General features: G+C 46.6%; 1 protein-coding gene across 7 annotated transcripts in view; it reads left to right on the top strand.

Annotated features, from left to right (window-relative positions):
* The window catches only part of NUP93 (nucleoporin 93), a 757,735-nt gene that overhangs the window by 81,431 nt on the left and 656,105 nt on the right, over positions 1 to 20,199 (top strand). For all 7 annotated transcript variants that reach the window (XM_033940752.1, XM_033940756.1, XM_033940750.1 and 4 more), the window contains one exon: positions 4,164 to 4,281. In XM_033940752.1, the coding sequence (XP_033796643.1) occupies positions 4,164 to 4,281 (118 nt within the window). The remainder of the gene's footprint in view (positions 1 to 4,163; positions 4,282 to 20,199) is intronic.

The raw sequence follows: 20,199 nt of genomic DNA, 5'->3' as shown, positions 1-20,199 counted from the left end.
AGGATATCATTTATTCAATTGGACCTCTCTTGATTTCCCTTCATCCAGTCGAGTTCCTGCCAGAAAAGCTGTCAACTGGAATGGCTCAAAGAATACATATTTCTTCATATGGTACTGTATTACACATTTACAAGGGTGTCGTAGGAAAAAGGTCCCTCCAAGAGATATAACACCTGGCTTCATCAAAAGAAACTCTCGCCTTCTTCTCTGGGTTTCCCGTGCCAAATCTGGGAACATTAATATTTTATGTCCAAGAAATTCTTTCATTTTATTCCTAAAGTACATTCTAAGCAACCAGTTTTTATCTGGTGCAAGGGCCACCGTGAGAAGCAATGTTGCCGGAGATGCTAGCTCTCTGTCCGAAAGTTCCAAGATTGCAGAAACATTAAGTGGTTGATTATCCTCCTGTTGTTTAGGTGGTAATTTAGTAGTTTTCATTGGTAAGTAATATACTTGAGTAAGTGGTGGTAATGTATCCTCTGGAATACCCAAAATCTCTACCATATAACGTTTCATCATATCTCTAGGTGTCACAGAGGCTATCTTAGGAAAATTAATCAAACGGAGATTATTATTACGAGAAAAGTTCTCCAAATTTTCCAATTTTCTGCGCAAACTTGTGTTATCTTTTACCATTGCTTCATTAAGCTGTTTTGATGCTTTTAACTCCTGTTGTATATTCAGAATTGAGTTCTTGGATTCATCAACCTCAACTTTTATATTTTTTATATCATTTTCTTGAAGAGTAATTTTATTTTCCAGCTGCAAAAGCTGGGGCTTAACAGACTTGGCTAGGTCAGCAACTAAATCCCAGATTGAGTCCAGTGTTACTTCTCTGGGTTTTTCAATAACATATGAAAGATTGGGAATTTGAATAGTCTCACCGGTTATCAGTTGATTCTGGCAATCCTTCTGCTGGGCTGAAATGATCCCTGATGTTTCCAAATCCTCTGTACTTCTTGGACTCACCTGAAAACTCAGGGAGTCCATCTCCACGCTCCCCTCTCTGTTTTTCCTGGCCTCCGAGGGTAGGTGCTTGCTTCCTTCCGGGAGCTCCTCCACTCGTGGGGAGCTGGTAACCTGAGGAGGTGGGGGAGGTGCCCTAGCGTCGGGGCTGAGCGTAGTCTCTAGCCCCAAGGAGATCACCTCGTTTCCGCCTCTCTGAGGCGTCTCCAGCGGGGGGGGTGCCGACGCTGCCGGGATATCCTGCATCCGACGCAGGAGCTCTTCAATATTGCCGAACGAGGGGACCGCCGAACGCCGCGAGGCTCCAGCGGCGCTGCGGCCTCTCCTCTTCGGCATTCTGAGTAAGTAACTCTTTCCTTTCTGAAAAGTTTTCAGAAAATCTCCGGCGTGCTGCTCAGCGTCCGGGACCGTCGGCCATCTTGGATCTCCCCTCAATATACTTTCAAGTTATTTAAGAGACGTTTCTCTATACTCGAGTAGCTAGTGATAGTATAATGAACTATTACGAGTACTGGTTTGAATTTGCATTGAACACTGCGATGATTGGGTGGTGAGGCGGAGTATTCAGCCTTCATGTCTCTGAGCAGAGTTCTACTAGATATGCAAATATCTAGTATGCAATTAAATTTGGGTTGAATTCATTTTTGACCTTAATGGAGAGACTTTCTTCAAGACTTGTAGTTGTACCTTTAGTCACTCAACAACGAATTAGTTGAGTTTATTACCCCTTCAGTGATTTTTAACTGAGTCTGGCACTGAAATCAGGCTTACCAGTCTGCAATTTCCTGGATCTCCCCTGGAGCCCTTTTTAAAAATCGGTGTAACATTACCACCCTCCAATCTTCAGGTATTTCAGACGATTTTAGCGACAGGTTTCAAATCACTAACAGCAGGTCAGCAATTTCATGTATGAGTTTTTTTAGTACCCTGGGATTTATACCATCTGGTCCAGGCAATTTATCACTTTTTAACTTGTCTATTTAGCTTAGTATATCTTCCAGATTCACTGAGATTTCTTTAGTTCCTGAGCATCATCATCCTTGAAAACCATTTCCGTAAAGACCGAAGCAAAGAATTCATTCAGTCTCTCCGCTATGGTCTTATCTTGAGCGCCCCTTTTGCTCCTTGATCATCTAGCGGTCCCACAGATTCTCTCACAGGTTTTCTGTTTCTGATGTACCTAGTTATGAGCGTTTGCCTCCCCAAGGGAGGTGGTGGAGAAGAAAACAGTGACAGAATTTAAAAGAGCGTGGGACGAACACAGAGGGTCTCTAATCAGAAAATGAAGGTTATAATTGGAAGAGCCAAGACTGGTACTGGGCAGACTTGAATGGTTTGTGTCCTGCATATGGCTGTTCAGCTTAGGATGGGCTGGGGAGGGCTTTGATGGGAACTCCAGTGATTTGGGATGGTCTAGATAGCGTGGAGTGAGCTTCGGCAACTCTAGAAGTTGGAACCTAAGCATATTACTGGGCAGACTGCTACACTCTATAACCCAGAAATATCAATGAACAAAGTCAATTGAACTTAATCATGGATTGGGCAGATTGGATGGACCATTCGGGTCTTTTATCTGCTGTCATTTACTAAGTTACAGTTGTTTTTCGGGGAGTATCCCTGTACCCCTTACTCATATTTCCTCTCTAGGACTTACCATCTTCTTTGATACGAACTGAGGCATTACAGGACAGCCCAGCCCAGAGTGATCAGAGGCAGGAAGGGATTGACTACTCAGGAGTTCAGGAATGATATCCCTATTTACTAGAAAGAAGATTACCGTGGTAAGTACCTAATCTTCCCTTGGGATAGTTCTGTTCATTTATTTTGTCAGATTGTCAGTACATATTTCTAGTATATTGTAATATGAATCTTAATGTAAAATAATTGCAAGAAAACTCCAAGATCTTAAGTTTAATTTGCAATTATATATATACTAGTCTTTAAGCCCGTTACATTAACGGGTGCTAGAGTAGATGTCTGTCTGGGTTTTTTTTTTCTTTGTCTCTCCTTGCACGCTGCCTCTCTGTCATTTTTTCTGTCTGTGTCTCTCCCTATGTCCTTAGTGTCCCTAGTGCCTCCTTCCCATGTCCTTAGTACCTCTTCCTATGTCCTTAGTGCCCCCATTACCTCCTTTCTGTGTCCATAATGCCTCCAGTGCCTTCTTCCCATGTCCTTAGTGCCCCCAGTGCCTGCGTACTGTGTCCTTAGTGCCCCCAGTGCCTGCGTACTGTGTCCTTAGTGCCCCCAGTGCCTGCGTACTGTGTCCTTAGTGCCCCCAGTACCTGCGTACTGTGTCCTTAGTGCCCCAGTGCCTGCGTACTGTGTCCTTAGTGCCCCAGTGCCTGCGTACTCTGTCCTTAGTGCCCCAGTGCCTGCGTACTGTGTCCTTAATGCCTCCAGTGCCTCCTTCCTGTGTCCTTAGTGCCCCCAGTGCCTCTGTCCTGCTTAGTGCCCTCAGTGCATCCTATGTCCTTAGTGCCCTCAGTGCCCATTTCTATGTCCTTAGTGCCCCCAGTGCCTCCTTATGTCCTCATCATTATCTTCCAGACTTTGTCCCACCCCCACCCCCGATGCCAGCCTGCCTGCCTCCCATCCTCCTGAGCAACATGTTTGCATTGAAACCCCCCACCGATGCCTGCCTGCCTGCCTTCCATCCCCCTTCCATTGAACCCCCCACCCCCATGCCAGCCTGCCTCCTATCCCCCTGAACAGCATGTTTCCATGGAAACCACCCCACCCCCGATGCCAGCCTGCCTGCCTTCCATTGAAACCCCCCCTCCGATGCCAGCCTGCCTGCCTGCCTCCCATCCCCCTTCCATTGAACTCCCCCATGCCAGTCTGCCTGCCTGCCTCCCATCCCCCTGAGCAGCATGTTTTTACCCCCCCGCCGACCCTTCCCGGCACACCAGAAACCCCTGTTGACCCTCCCACCGCTACACGGCCGACAAACCTCACAGCTCCAGCAGCATCCCAGGCACAGTAAACACGCTGCTTCAGCTCTTCTACTGGCCTAATTTCCTCTGCCGCGTCCCTAATGACATGCTCAATTATGGTACATTTTTCGTAGGTTCCACATTTTCATAGATAAATTAGTATACAAATCTGTTTGATTTATGTTTTGCTAGGGTACCTGTGTACACTTGCAGCTTGTTTAATTTTATTTTTTAATTTTTTAAATCTCTTCTATGCTCCACTAGATCTGTTCTTCTTGGGTCCAGAGGACTTGATATATCACATATCTCCCAGCGGCTGGAGTCACTTAGTGCAGCAACTACATTTGAGCCTCTTGAGCCTGTGAAGGATACAGATATACAAGTAAGGATGCTTGACTTGCATAGTTTTTTCTCTGCTGCAGTGATGTTTCTAAACTTTATAGGTTTATTATTTATATCCAACCTTTACCCAAGGCAGGGTTCAATAAAACATACATAATTAAAAGTACAAACAAAACAATGTACAAAATAAAATACTTATATGGAACCAGGAACTTCAATAAAAAAATGGTCCAAATAGAGTCAACAACTCAAAATCAGGTCCTACCCAAGTTCTATCCCATATTCATATGCTCTTCTGAACAGGTAGCATTTTAAAGCTCTTTTAAATGCTGAGTTATTTCAGCAGCCTTATTGTCCTTGGTAGCTAATTTCACTGTCTTGGTGCAGCAATCAAAAAAAGTTCTATGCATAGCCTCTTGCAAAGAAAAGGATTGCAGGTCAGAATCGACAAGCAAACAAGCGTTCTCAGAGTGCTTGGAGTGAAAGGGTTGATAAACCTGTGAAGCAAGAATTTCAAAGAGTGCAAAGAGGAATGGTACAATGCACCAGTAAAAGTGTATTGGTGACTTTGGGGTAAATAATTGAAAGGGCTTGTACATGCAACTTTGGTATAAGCTTTACTGTTTTATATTTGAATGATTTTTATTGAACATCAATAAACAATGATCAACATAATAGGAAGGAATTAAGTTCAAAGAAGATCTAAAATTAATAACTTCTTTCACTCATTATAGAGTAAACTCTCCCATTCCTTTCCATCCTTACTTTTCCATTGCTATAAGTTTTAATTTGTCTTACTTGATATTATTTGCGATATTTCTGTTGCCTTGTTTTTTAATCCTGTAAACCGCTTTGAACTGTAAAGCTTATGCGGTATATAAATAAAAAAAAACATTTTTTATGTTATATAATATTTACAAAAGAAAACAATGTGCATGTGGTAGATCAGCCTGGTTTGGCAAGCTAGCCTGGCTTGCTGGGAGCAATTAACACACATAAACCTTTCACAGAAACAAAAACACTTTGTTTTATTGTTTGCTTCACACAAAATAGAATGAATTTGGCTTACCTCAGCCAAGCACATTCAGGCACCAGTCTGTTTTCCCAAGGCCTGCCTCCGCCTATCTCTAGGGAAAACTTGAAAGTTTCTTTTTTTCTCTCGGGGACCTCTGGAAAATAAACCCAGCCTGGATAGAAATACCTCTCTCCTGTGAGTCCCGCTTCTTTGACTCAACACTGAGCTCCATAGCTCAGTGTATAGTGGGACCTGTAGTTAGAAAACAAACAGGAGAAACTGCCTTCACAACAGTGAAAGGCACAAAAGCAACAACGAAGGAGACTAGATGCGGGCACTTGCAAAGGCCCCTTATAAACCTTTGGAGGAGGTGTCCTTGATTGATTCAACAGTTAAGCAGTTTTCTTAGTGGCTGTGATGTCAGCGAGAAGGGTATTGGAGCTGCAGGCTCTGTCCTGTAAAGAACCCTTTCTTCGTATCTCAGAGGCTAGTGTCTCAATTCGTACGGTCCCTTCCTTCCTACTGAAAGTTGTGTCCAGCTTTCACATGAACAAGGAGGTGCGACTCCCAGCTTTCACACCTATGGGAGCGAAGAAAACATAGTATTGAAAGTTCTGGATTTGCAATGAATTTTAATTCATTACTTGGAGGTGACCAATTAATTTCAGCTGTTTGATCACCTCTTCGTGCTTACACATGCAGTACTTCGGGAGATGCCGGTGTCTAAAGCAACCATGCCCAGGTGCAATATTCTCCCCAGAAATTTTTTCCAGCTGGGTGGCATGAAAAAGTATCCGGGTGGGGCGGGATGGGGAAATTTGGTGGTGGGGAAAATTAACCCCCTCTTTTACTAAGGTACGCTAGCGTTTTTAGCGCGCACAAAGTCCCACACTACGCAGGAAAACTAACGCCAGCTCAATGCTGGCGTTAGTATCTAGCGCGCACGGCAATTCTGCGCACGCTAAAACCGCTATCGCGGCTTAGTAAAAAGAGCCCTAAATGTGTACTATTTTTATTAGTTAATTATTATTATTTTCCAATGCTCAATATGACTTCCTTTTTTAAGGTTTGACACTTGTGCCAGAATATTTTTACTGAATTTAAGAAGTATCCAATTCTAGAAGGGAATAATTAGATATTTGCCCTCTTTCAAATGGTATAGAGGTTTAAGTCATTAGGTTCAATCTAGCCATTTATTTCTGCATGAATTTAAACAACTTAAAAAAAAAAGATAAATATAGCTCATCCAGTCATACAAGAAATGGCTCTACAGCACCTCTAATAATGTTTTGATCACTAGGTTTCTTCCTGAGGTCTCACGGAGGATATGAAATAGATGCGTTATCCCAGGACAAGCAGGCAGGCATTCTCACTAATGGGTGATGTGATCCAACGGAGCCCCGATGCAGACGCCTCACAAGCATTTTTGCTTGAAGAAACTTGAAGTTTCGAGTCGCCCGCACCACGCATGTGCGATGGCCTTCCCGCCCAGACCAGGGCGCGTTTCCTCAGTTCTTACTTTTCCGCGGAGCCGAGAAGTCCGTCTTCGACTCTCTGCGTGAATATTTTTCACTTGTGCCTTCTAAGGTCCGCGGTTTTGGGTTATTTTTCTCTTAATCGCTGATTTTCGTCTTTCTTTCTTGTTTAAAAAAAAAAAAAAAAAATGTCTTCCATCCGTCTGACCGGGCAGGCCACGTGGCCGCAGCCCCGCGGCTTCGATCTTGCGGCGGAGCTTTTCTGGCCTATGTCCCGGCCTATCACCAGTTTTTTTTTGTTTTTTTTTTTAATAATTCTTTATTCATTTTCAAATTTGACAAGTGCACAAAATAATATAATTCAAGTTATTACACAATAGCTCTGATATCTACTACATAAAAATCTAATGATACATTTAACCCCCCCTACCTCCCAACCTTCATCTTATTTTCAATCAGAATATACACATATTATAGAACATATTATGTAAGATTGTTCCCAACACTCTCCCCCCTTTGGTGTGCCAAAAGAAGAAAAAGAAAAGAAGAAGAGAAGAAGTGATGACTATTCACTACAATATTCTGTCAATGGCCCCCATATTTTTATAAAGTTAATATAAGTCCCTCTTTGTATTGCTATTGCTCGTTCCATTTTAAATATATGACATAATGTATTCCACCAAAATGTATAACTAAGGTTTCTGTGATTCTTCCAATTGTTGGTTATATGTTGAATGGCAACCCCTGTCATGACTAATAAAAGCTTGTTATTCTCTGATGATATTTGACTATCACCAGTTTTAAAAAGTGTGCCAAGTGCCAGCGCGCAATTTCACTAACGGACCCTCATCGACACTGTGTTCGGTGTCTCGGGCCTGAACATCTTCCGAAATTGTGCCGGCCTTGCTCCACATTCACCACACATGCTTACAAGCGCCGTTGCGTTTTGTGGGAATCGCTGTTCATGGAGTCCTCGACGGAGCAGTCTTCATCGAAGGGCCCCTCACCTTCGACTTCTTCCGCCGCTCCCCTGCCTTCCACCTTTGCGGCGCCGAGTTTCATCAAGCCTGCATCGTTCGTGCCGGCTTCGACTCCAGCGCCCGCTGCGATGCCTTCCTCGGTCTCTTCAGGTCAGGTAGCACAGCAGCCCATCCCACCGGTAGTGCTAAAAGTGCCCAAGGCTTCTAAGCCCAAGCACTCACACACTACCCCCAAAGTACGCGAGGCCCGAGCAGGTGGTCCCATTGCTTATGCGGATCCATCCTTGCCGGCTTCGTTCCAGACCTTGCTAGAGAAGCAATTCATTGAGCTCTTCACCACAATAGGGCCGAAACTTCTCTCTCAAATCCAGCCTGGGCACGCGGAGGCCTCCTGCGAGGTCGAGCCGCCTCCAGTGCCTCAGCGATACACACACTCTCTACAGGGAGCAGAGTCTCTGCGAGTGTCTGGTCTGGCATCGGTGCATGCATTGCAAGAAGCAGAGTCTTTGCCCATGCTTCCATTGGAACCGATTCATTCGATGCAAGGAGTAGAGTCTTTGCGAGTGCCTCCGTTGGAGCTGAGCCACCCGATGCAGGGGCTCGAGCCTCTACGGGTGCCTCGGGGCGATTCCAGCCATCCATCCCTGCTTCGACAGCCTCCAGCCCCACCCACTATCTGGGGGCCTCAGCGAAGACACACTCGCCTCATCCTTCGAGGCCGAGGTCCATACACGACTCGCATCATCGATCGAGGCATTCATCGAGGCACTCGTCCAGACATGCCTTGCCCCATCGCAAACAGCCGTTTCTGCAGTATTCCACACCGGCTACTTCTCCGCCTCCGTTACCGGAGCTCGAGGACTCACTGGGATCTATCTCACCATCACGATCCCCGTCCTCATTGGATCCTGAGGCCTCGACGTCCTCGAGCCCTTCTCGAGGCCCTGCTCTGGCTGACCAGCTATCATTTTCCTCGTTCTTTCGGCAGATGGCTGCTGATATGGACATCCAACTGGACACAGGTTCCAGATTTTCAAAAGAGTATCTGGAGACGATGCATCTCCCTCAACCACCTGCTGAATCCCTCAAGCTTCCTCTACACAAGCTACTGGATCAGACCTTTGTGTGGTGCCTCGAAACACCTTACTCCATCCCCGCTGTGCCGGGCAAATTGGATGCCAGGTACCGCACAGTACACCACAAAGGGTTTGACGGTTCCCAACTCTCCCACCAATCCCTCTTGGTGGAGTCCTCTCTGAAGCGGTTTCACCCCTCCCAGGTCTACGCCACCGTTCCACCTGGCAGGGAGGGCAAGACTATGGACCGGTTTGGCAAGAGAATTTACCAGAACTCCATGATGGCCTCCAGAGTTCTGAATTACAACTTCCACTTCATCACATATTTCAAATTTTTCCTGTCTGTCCTCCAGAAGTTCATGCCCTATCTGGACCCTGGAGCACAGTTTGAGTACCAGGAGGTTCTGGTGTCACTATCCCAACTCCACTTGCAGATGATGCAGTCCTCCTTTGAGCTCTCGGTTCTAGCTACGGCGTGTTCGGTGGCCATGCGCCAACTGGCGTGGCTCAGAACCATCGACATGGACTCCAATCTTCAGGACAGGCTTGCCAATGTCCCATGCGCTGGTACCGACCTCTTCGATGAGTCCATTGAGGCGGCAACCAAGAAGCTCTCGGACCACGAGAAGTCTTTCCAGTCCATCCTCCGTCCGAAGCCCAAGCCTGCTCCTCCTCGTCCATCACGCCCACCGTTGATCTACCAGCGGTGTTACCCACCTAAACAGGCTCCGCCCATCCGTCAGCCTTTTAAGAGGCAGCACCCTCAAAAGCAACAACAGAAGCCACAATCGTCTGCTGTCCCTAAGGCTCCTCAGCCCTTTTGACTGTCTCAAAGAGGGCATAACTTCTGTCGTTCTGCCGTTTTCAAGTTTACCACCGATTGGAGGTCTTCTCCACCACTTTTACCATCGATGGATGACGATTACCTCCGACCTCTGGGTCCTCTCCATCGTCAAGGAGGGATACTCCCTGCAATTCCATCAAGTTCCCCCGGAACATCCTCCAAGAGAGTATCCTTCCAACTTGACCCAGACCACCCTTCTTCTTCAGGAAGCTCAGGCCCTATTACAGCTGGGGGCGGTCGAGCCAGTCCCTTTGGCCCAACAAAACAAGGGTTTTTACTCCCGGTACTTCCTTGTTCCGAAGAAGACGGGCGATCTGCGCCCCATTTTGGATCTCAGGGCCCTCAACAAGTTTCTGGTCAAAGAAAAGTTTCGCATGTTGACCCTGGCATCCCTGTATCCCCTCCTCGAGCAGAACGACTGGTTATGCTCTCTGGATCTCAAGGAAGCCTACACTCACATTCCCATTCATCCGGGCTCGCGTCAATACCTCAGATTCAGGGTGGGACATTTTCATCTTCAATACCGAGTACTTTCCTTCGGCCTGGCCTCATCACCCAGAGTCTTCACCAAGTGCCTGGTAGTGGTGGCCGCAGCGCTCAGGAACCACGGCCTCCAGGTGTTCCTCTACCTGGACGATTGGTTCATCAAGGATCCCACGTCTCAGGGAATCGTCCTTGTGACCCAGAAGACGATTTGGTTACTGCAACATCTGGGATTCGAAATAAACTTCCCGAAATCACATCTACAACCTTCCTAGACTCTTCCCTTCATCGGAGCTGTTCTGGATACTACTCAACTCAGAGCGTTCCTCCCTCCCCAACGTCTTTAAGCTCTCCTCCATTTTTGCCACTTGGTGTCCTCTTGCCCGTCCATCTCGGCGAGACACATGATGGTTCTCCTGGGCCACATGGCCTCTACAGTTCACGTGACTCCTTTTGCCAGACTTCACCTCAGGATTCCCCAGTGGACCCTGGCATATCAGTGGACGCAGATATCCGACCCTCTGTCCCGACACATCCAGGTCACTCGTGCTCTGCAACAGTCTCTTTGCTGGTGGTTGCTATCCTCCAATCTATCCAGAGGTTTGCTGTTCCAAACGCCCCCCCCCCATCAGAAAGTCTTCACGACCGACTCGTCCACTTATGCTTGGGGGGCTCATCTGGACGGCCTTCGCACTCAGGGTTATTGGACCAGCATGGACCACCAGTACCACATTAATCTCGTGGAACTCAGGGCGATTTTCAGTGCTCTCAACGCTTTCCAGCACCTGCTTCAAGACAAGGTGGTCCTCATTCGCACGGACAACCAAGTCGCCATGTATTATGTCAACAAGCAGGGGGGCACGGGATCGGCCTCCCTCTGTCAGGAAGCTCTGAAAGTTTGGGATTGGGCGATTCGCCACAACACCTTCCTCAAAGCTGTCTACATTCAGGGGGCGGACAATGCCTTGGCGGACAACTTGAGTCGTCTGCTGCAACCTCACGAGTCAATCCTCCACTCAACGCCCCTCCATCACATCTTCTCTCAGTGGGGAACACCTCAGATCGACCTCTTTGCAGCCCCCCACAACTTCAAACTGCCTCACTTTTGCTCCAGGATCTACACTCCTCACCGCCTCGAGGCAGATGCATTCCTCCTGGACTGGACGAATCTCTTTCTATATGCGTTTCCTCCATTTCCTCTCATTCAGAAGACCCTAGTCAAACTCAAGTCAGACCATGCCACCATGATTCTGATTGCTCCACGGTGTCCCAGACAACCTTGGTACTCCCTTCTACTTCAAGTCAGCAGCAGGGAGCCCTTCCTTCTACCAGTGTTTCCATCGCTGCTTACACAGCATCAGGGATCTCTACTTCATCCCAACCTGCAGTCTCTACACCTGACAGCTTGGTTCCTCTCAATGTAACCCCTCTCCAGTTTGCTCAACCTGTGAGAGATGTCCTGGAAGCTTCAAGGAAGCCTGGTACTAGACAATGCTACCACCAAAAGTGGACTAGATTTTCTGCTTGGTGTTTTTCTCATCATCATGAGCCACAACACTCCTCCTTGTCTTCAGTTTTAGATTATCTTTTGCACCTTTCTCTACATCGATACGAATCCATCTTAATGCAATTGCTGCTTTCCACCAGCATCTTCAAGGGAAACCTCTCTCTGCTCATCCGGTGGTTTCCAGATTCATGAAAGGACTTTTCCATGTCAATTCCCCCCTCAAACCGCCTCCAGTGGTTTGGGACTTCAATGTTGTCCTTTCTCAGCTCATGAAGCCTCCATTTGAACCTCTTAACAAGGCTCATATGAAGTATCTCACTTGGAAAGTGGTGTTTTTCATTGGCCTCACTTCTCGTCGAGTTAGTGAGCTTCAAGCATTGGTTGCGGATCCACTTTTCACAGTGTTCCACCATGACAAGGTGGTCCTTCGCACTCATCCAAAATTCCTCCCCAAAGTGGTGTCGGAATTTCATCTGAATCAATCCATTGTTCTTCCTGTATTTTTTCCAAAGCTTCATTCTCATCTTGGAGAATCAGCTCTTCATACTCTGGACTGTAAACGTGTTTTGGCTTTCTACCTGGAACGCAGCAAGCCACACAGAACTGCTCCTCAACTTTTCATCTCCTTTGATCCGAACAAGTTGGGACGTCCCATCTTTAAGCGTACCATCTCCAACTGGATGGCGGCTTGTATTTCCTTCTGCTATGCCCAGGCTGGATTACCCCTTCACAGTAAAATCACAGCCCATAAGGTCAGAGCAATGGCAGCTTCTGTAGCCTTCCTCAGATCGACACCGATTGAGGAGATTTGTAAGTCTGCCACTTGGTCCTCGGTTCACACATTCACTTCTCATTATTGTCTGGATACTTTCTCCAGACGGGATGGACAGTTTGGCCAAACAGTATTACAAAATTTATTCTCCTAAGTTGCCAACTCTCCCACGATCCAATTGTGGTTAGCTTGGAGGTCACCCATTATTGAGAATACCTGCCTGCTTGTCCTGGGATAAAGCAATGTTACTTACCGTAACAGTTGTTATCCAGGGACAGCATGCAGCTATTCTCATGTCCCAACCAACTGAGGAGATGCACCCTGGTCTGGGCAGGAAAGCACTCGCGCATGTGCGGTGCGGGTGATTCGAAACTTCGAGTTTCTTCAAGCAAAAATGCTTGTGAGACGTCCGCATTGGGGCTCCGTTGGATCACGTCACCCATTAGTGAGAATAGCTGCCTGCTGTCCCAGGATAACAACTGTTAACGGTAAGTTAACATTGCTATCCCCACTTCCAGACCTCTTCCACATAATTTATGGAGAGGTGTTACTGAGCTTTGAAGGAGACCTGTGTGATTGTTTTTTTTGCTGTACACTTCCCCATCCGTATTCGCAGGGGTTAGGGGCAGAGCCGGCCTGCAAATATTAAAAAAACATGAATAATATTTGGACCAGTTCTGCCCCTAAACCCTGCTTCCCCAGCTTTTTTAATCCCTGAATGCCCCCCCTTAAGCCTTACTTGGTGGTCTAGTGGGTTTTCAGGTAGGAGCGATCTTCCCACACTCCTGCCCCGTGTAGATCGCTCACAGGAAATGACTGCCTTGAGCTCCCGTAGTCTCTCAAGCCATTTCCTGTGTGCGATCTGTACGGAGCAGGAGAGTGGGAAGATCGTTCCTGCCCTGAAAACTCGCTAGACCACCAGGTAAGGCTTAAGGGGACGCTTACAAGGCTTAAAATAGCCTGAACATGAAAATACAGTTTAGGTAAAGAAGCAGGTAATAATTAGCAATGTATTAAAAATATTTTATTTTTATTTGCTTATAATGTCATTTGAAAGCTGCTTGATGTTAATACAACTTTAATTTAATTCTTTATAGTGTGTGTGGGGGTGGGTGGGTGGTGTGAGACAACACCTACATCAACAGTAAAATTAGAATAGGGTCATTAAATCCAGTGGCGTACCTAGTATATATGACAGCCAGTGCTGATCATTTTTTAATAACCCCCTCCTCTATATAAAAAAGATATTTTTAGTAATAATCCTTGAGTCACACAACAAGGGTGCACCTAGGAAAAGGCAGCATCTTAAACACTGCTGTGAGCACTAGAACACCAACACACGCAATGTAAAACTAAACAAGCCAGATCCTGCACAGTGAATTGATCCTGTACAGTCATTGCTAACAGAAAGCCATGTCTTTTTCATACACACAGACAGATACACCCTCGCCCAATATGGAATAATCACAAACTAAAAATAGAACTATGTAGACAAAAGTTAAACTGAACCAAGAAACCAGACTGCGTACAATGCAACACCACAGAAACAGTGACACATCCTCTAATACTGTGCAAAATATAAAGACAGTAGATGTAAATTTGAAAAAACTGCTACATAACAATCACCACTTTACAAATTAGACAAAAGTTAAACTGAACCAAGAAACCAGACTGCGTACAATGCAACACCACAGAAACAGTGACACATCCTCTAATACTGTGCAAAATATAAAGACAGTAGATGTAAATTTGAAAAAAACTGCTACATAACAATCACCACTTTACAAATTAACAAACAGAAATGAGAAATAAGAAAATACCATTTTTTGGACTAATCAATTTTTCAATTGGCTTTCAGAGGCCAAATTTTTCTTCAAGACAGTACAGCAGGGGTGCCTTGCAAGCTACTTTTTAAAATGACCAAGTCAAAATGATCTACCAACAATAAAATTTTTAAAAGCACACTGTACGCAGAGAAAATGTTAATTATCATTTGTATTCGGGTTTTTTTTTTTCAGAGGTCAAGGCAGATGACTTTAAAATATGCAATGTCACCTCAGTAATAACTATACAAAAATAGACAAATATACCCCTCTCCCCTTTTACTAAACTTCAATATCGGTTTTTAGTGCAGGGAGCTGCGCTGAATGCCCCCGCACTGCTCTTGGCACTCATAGGCTCCCTTCCCTAAAAACCACTATCGTGGTTTAGTAAAAGTGGGCCATAGTGCAAAATATAGACGGCAGATATAAATATATATGTATATAAATTCTCAAAACGGACACATTTTGATAACTAAATTGAAAATAAAATCATTTTCCTACCTTTCTGTCTGGTGATTTCATGTTTTCTGATTGTAAATCCAATATTTCTTTCTGCCCCTCTCCTTTTTCTTTCTGTTTCTCTTTCTTTCTCTCTCTCCCCCTGCCCCCCCAAGCCATCGTGCTGATTTCTTCACTTCCCTGATTCTTTCCCTACCCCCGAAGCCACCACGATGATTTCTCCCTGCTGCTTCCCCGAACCAGGCCGGGCACATACAAGTACCGGACTCACAAGACTTCACCTCCGACGTCAATTCTGACGTTGGAGAGGAAGTTCCAGGCCAGCCAGGCAGCGATTGGCTGGCCCAGAACTTCCTCTCTGACATCAGAATTGATGTCAGAGGTGAAGTCTTGCGAGTCCAGCGCTTGTATGCGCCTGGCCTGGCTCGGGGAGGCAGGCAGAAAAAGATCGTAAACGCAACGCATTCGACTCACATTGCCTTTGCGATCTACTGGTCGATCACGATCGACCATTTGGGCACCCTTGCAGTACAGTATACTGCTGTTATTGTATCCTGTCCTGACCTGAGGAAAGGGGTTTAGTCCCCATAAAATTGCCTTATTTCCATTTCCTATTTATAAACTTTAATTAATACAGTTACATTACTACTTGATTCTACGTAAAGCAACAAAATTTTTTTTCTACCTTTTGTCGTTTCTGCTTTAATCATCTTCTCTTCGCTCTCTTCTTTCTATTCAGCGTTTGTCCTCGCTCCCTTCCATTCAACATCTGTCCTTTCTCTTTACCCCTTCCACCCAGCTTCTGCCCTATCTCTCTCTCTCCCTACCCCTTCCATCTACTATCCACCCTCTCTCTGCCCCTTGCATCCACTATCCACCCTATCTCTGCCCTTTCCATCCAGTGTCCGCCCTCTCTTTGTTCCATATGGCATCTTTCCTCTTTCTATGTCCCTTCAATAAACTGTATATCCTGTGCCCTTTCTCTCCTTTATACATGATTCATTTCAGCTTCACCCCCCCCCTATGCTCTGGCATCTCTCTTCTCCTTTCCTTCCTTCCTTACCACTCCACCCCTTGGTCTTGCATCTCTATCTCATTCCCTTCTCTTCCCCATGCCCTGGCATCTCCCTCCTCTCTCCTTCTCTGGCACCTCCTCTCCTTACTTTCCCTCTGGTGTGGCATTTTGTCTCCTTTAGTTTCCCTTCCTTCCCCCAATGCCCTGGCATCTCTCACCTCTCATCTCCCCTCCCACTCCATTATCTGGCATCTCTTCTCCTTCCTTTCTCTCCTTCCTTCCATCTGGTCTGGCATCTGCCTTCTTCCCCCCTTCCCCCATATGCCCCTACATCTCTCCCCCCTCCATGGTCTGGTAACTCCTTTCCTTTCCCTCCCTCCCATGGTCTTGGCATCTCTTTCCTCTCCTCTCCCTTCTCTGGTTTTCCTTCTCCCCTCTCCTCAATTGGGTGCTGCTGCATCAGCAGCACTTTTCTTCCCCTCCCCCCTCTCCAATTGAGTGCATCTGCAGCACTTCTCTTCCCCTTCCCAATTGGGTGCAGCAGCCGGAACATTTCCCTCTCCTCCCAAAAAATGGGTGCAGCAGCAGCAATATTTCTCTTCCCCCTCCCTCCCTTACCAAAAATGGGTGCAGCAGCAGAACATTTCTCTATCCCTCTCCCCTCCCCATTCGGTGGTGCAGCAGCATTTCTCTTTCTATCCCTCCCAGCTCACACACCTGGCAGAGTCGCTAGGCAAGTTGTAAGCTTCCCTCCATCGCTGACCTATCTTCCATAGGCCAGCGACTGAGGGAAGCTTACAACTTGCTGTTCTTCCTTGCTTCGGACATTCCTCGTTGCCGGGTCCTGCCTTCGCGAAAGCAGAAAGTGGGCAGGACCCGGCAGCGAGGAAGGCCCGAAGCAAGTTGTAAGCTTCCATCCGTCGTTGACCAGTCTCCTGCCTTTATCTGTAGCGAACTCATGGCAAGAAATTTTTACAGGGGCCGTGGACTGGTGGTTGAAGAACACTGGTCTAGATCATTGGGATGTATCAGAATAGTCCCTGGTTCCTACGGTGGGACAGATGAGCCTGCTGCCAACACGGAAGACCCAAAAGCAATGCCCATCTCAGCTGCTACATCCACCTTGTAAAACTTAATGAACGTATGGAGATTAGACCAAGAGGCCGCCCTGCAAATCTCAGCAGGTGAGACTGTTCTAGACTCTGCCCAAGATGAGGAGACACTGTGAGTGGAGTGCGCCTTCATTGCCACTGGAGACTTTTTGCTCCCAATGTAGGTGGAAGATATGGTCATCCTGATCCACCTGCAGTGTTCTCCCCAGGGCCTTTTAGCTGGGCACTGCGCCTGGCTAATTTAGATGACTGCCCGGCTGTCATCTAACGCGAATCTCGCTGCTGCCGCCGCCACAGTTCAACCTAAAAAAACAAACAAACAAAAAACCACCTCTCACCGGCTTGGACATGCGAACACATGCTTTGGGCTCTAAGGTGTGCATGCTAGCTTCCCTTCTCCCCCCCCCCCCCCCCCCGGGACATAACTTCCAGTTTCGGAGGGAAGAGAAGGGAAGCCGGCATGCACCCCTTAGAGCCCGAAGCATGTGTTTGTGTCTCCAAGCCGGTGAGAGGTGTGTTGTTTTTTTTTGTTTTGTTTTGTTTTTTTAGGTTGAGCGGTGGCGGCGGCAGTAGCGAGATTCGCGTTAGATGACAGCTAGGCGGTCATCTAAATTAGCCAGGCGCAGCGCCCGGTTAAAAGGCTCTGGGGAGAACACTGCAGGTGGATCAGGATGAACATATCTTCCACCTACATTGGGAGCAAAAAGTCTCCAGTGGCAATGAAGGCGCACTCCACTCACAGTGTCTCCTCATCTTGGGCAGAGTCTAGAACAGTCTCACCTGCTGAGATTTGCAGGGCGGCCTCTTGGTCCAATCTCCACACGTTCATTAAGTTTTACACGGTGGATGTAGCAGCTGAGATGGGCATTGCTTTTGGGTCTTCCGTGCTGGCAGTAGGCTCATCTGTCCCACCGTAGGAACCAGGGACTACTCTGATACATCCCAATGATCTAGACCAGTGTTCTTGAACCGCTGGTCCACAGACCCCGTAAAAATTTCTTGCCGGTCCATGAAGGATTTGGGTCTTCTCCACAAACTGCACACTAGGCAGGAAGAGTGCCGGCGTCAGCTGACTTACAACTTCCTGTTGCTGTCGTGTATGCCAGGACTCCTGCCTTCGCCTTGTCTCTGCACCCCCAGACCAGCAGCGGCAGCTCTGTGTGCTTTTAACTTTAGCACATAGCTGCCCCTAAGCAGTAGTTTAGCCGCGGTTTCATGAGACAGCCTCGGGGCCTTTGCTAGACCCGCTCGTTTCTATGATGTGAAGTGGGCCGGCCTAACAAAGGCCCCGAGGCTGCCTCATGAAACCACGGCTAAACTACTGCTTAGGGACAGCTGCATGCCAATGTTAAAAGCACACAGAGGTACCGCTAGATTAAAGAGAGGAAATATTTGCTGGAGAGGGAAGGGAGAAGGGGTATTCCTGGACAGGGGAGGAGGGAGGGGAAGGGGTACTGCTGGACAGGGGAGGAGGGAAAGGGAAGGAAAGAGAGTTACTGTTGGATAAGGGGGGAGGAAAGGGAGAAGGGGTACTGCTGGAAAGGGGAGGAAGGATAATAGGAAGGAAACAGCTGGCAGGGAGATTAGAGGAGGGGAAGGAGTTAGGATGGAATGGAGAGATCAGATGAGGGAAAGAGGAGAGACAGAAGATTGAGAAAGTAGAGAGAGATTGATGTTGGGAAGGGGGTCAGATGAGAAATAAAGAGAGAGGGACAAAGATGCTTGATTTGGTGTACGAGAGAGAAAAATAAGAGCAGAATGAATCATGTAAAAAGGAGAGAGGGGGCACAGGCTGGATGGAAAGGGGAGAGGGGCATAGAAAGAAGGCAGATACCATATGGAAGGAGGAGAGGGCAGACGCTGGATGGAAGAGAGTGAAAAGACGATGAAAGCAGAAACCAGAGACCACAAAAGGTAGAAAAAAAATAATTTTATTTCTATCTTGTGATTAGAATATATCAGATTTGAAATATGTATCCTGCTAGAGCTGGTGTTTGACATAACTGGACTGCAAAGCCCAGGCAGTGCTTCTTTATCTTCCAGCTGGCTTAGGGCTCTCTCTGCTCAGGGGGCAGTTGCCCTAGTTGCACTCCTCTAACACTATTCCTGTCGTGTGTGACTGCGGTATTCTGTTAGCATGATATTTCTGTGTACCATTCTGTAATAATTTGACTTACTCAGTTTTCTTGATAGTACAGGGGATATATGTAAAGGGGAGGGGAGACAGGATTTTGTTGATCCTTGCTCTGTATTATTTGTATTTATAAAATGACAATTGTACATAATATTGTTTCTTTTTATACTTTAATAAAATATATTCAATATAAAATCATAACTATTTGAGGCTTGTACAGATGGGATCAGATGGTTTGCGAGACCGAGCTCGCGGGGACGGGGCTGAGATGGGTTTTTAAAATTTCAGTGTTATTAGTTTGCCGGTCCATGAAATAATTATTTTATTTCCACCAGTCCATAGGTGTAAAAAGGTTGAAGAACACTGGTCTAGACTACAAGTCCTCTTGCACAAGAAGGATTATACTCTTACCTTGCTATCCTAACCATCCTGTCATTGGAGCATCTATCAAAGCCCTCCCCAGCTCAACCTAGACCAAATCACCATTTATCACTGGTCAAGCAGGCACCATATTCTTATATATGGGTGACGTCATCCACAGAGCTCTACTACGGACAGCTGCAAAATTGCACTAGCACTTTAAGAACTTTAGAAAGTTCACGAGTGCCTTCAGGCCCATCTTCTCAGTGCATTCCCACGCGTCTCCTCAGTTCTTTGTTTTCCACTGAGCTAAGAAGTTGTGTTTTCAAACGTTCTTTGTTTTTTCCTTTTGCCTTCCAACTCACTCGTATTTTATTTTTAAATTTTCAATTACATACTTTCTCTCGTTTATAAAAAAAGACAAATTTTTTCATTTCTAAGCCTCACTTTTTCCTCGCAGTGTTTGGTCAGCGGGGCCTCATTAATTGCCTCAGCCTCGGATTAGTTTTGGCTGAGATGGTCTCCCCATAAATGTCCTGCCTGTTCACGGAATTTTTAACAAGTGCGGCAGAAGCCGTGGGCACTTTTTCGATCAGACGTAGATATCGGTGTCGGAGGAGTTACGACAGTATTACAGGTCATTATGGCATTGAGTCCATTCATGCTGACCTTATAGTGACTCTTCTTGTGGCTCGCCTATCTTCCCTCGAGGGTTGCATCTTATGCAGGTCACCCTCTTCAAGGCGAGCCGTGACACCGATGGTAACAGCAGAGAAGCCTAAGATACTGGTGTCTTTGTTTCATGAGCACCAACTTTTCAGCTGGTGTCGCAGGTCGTTCTGGCATTAGTCTATTCATGCTGACCACGCAACCATTCCTCTAGCCTGCCTTCACTAAGGGCTG

The sequence above is a fragment of the Geotrypetes seraphini genome, chromosome 4, assembly GCF_902459505.1.
Source record: "Geotrypetes seraphini chromosome 4, aGeoSer1.1, whole genome shotgun sequence".
Classification (NCBI taxonomy): Eukaryota; Metazoa; Chordata; class Amphibia; order Gymnophiona; family Dermophiidae; genus Geotrypetes; species Geotrypetes seraphini.
Note: the sequence above shows the minus strand (reverse complement) of the source record. Positions and strands in the feature narration are given on the sequence as shown.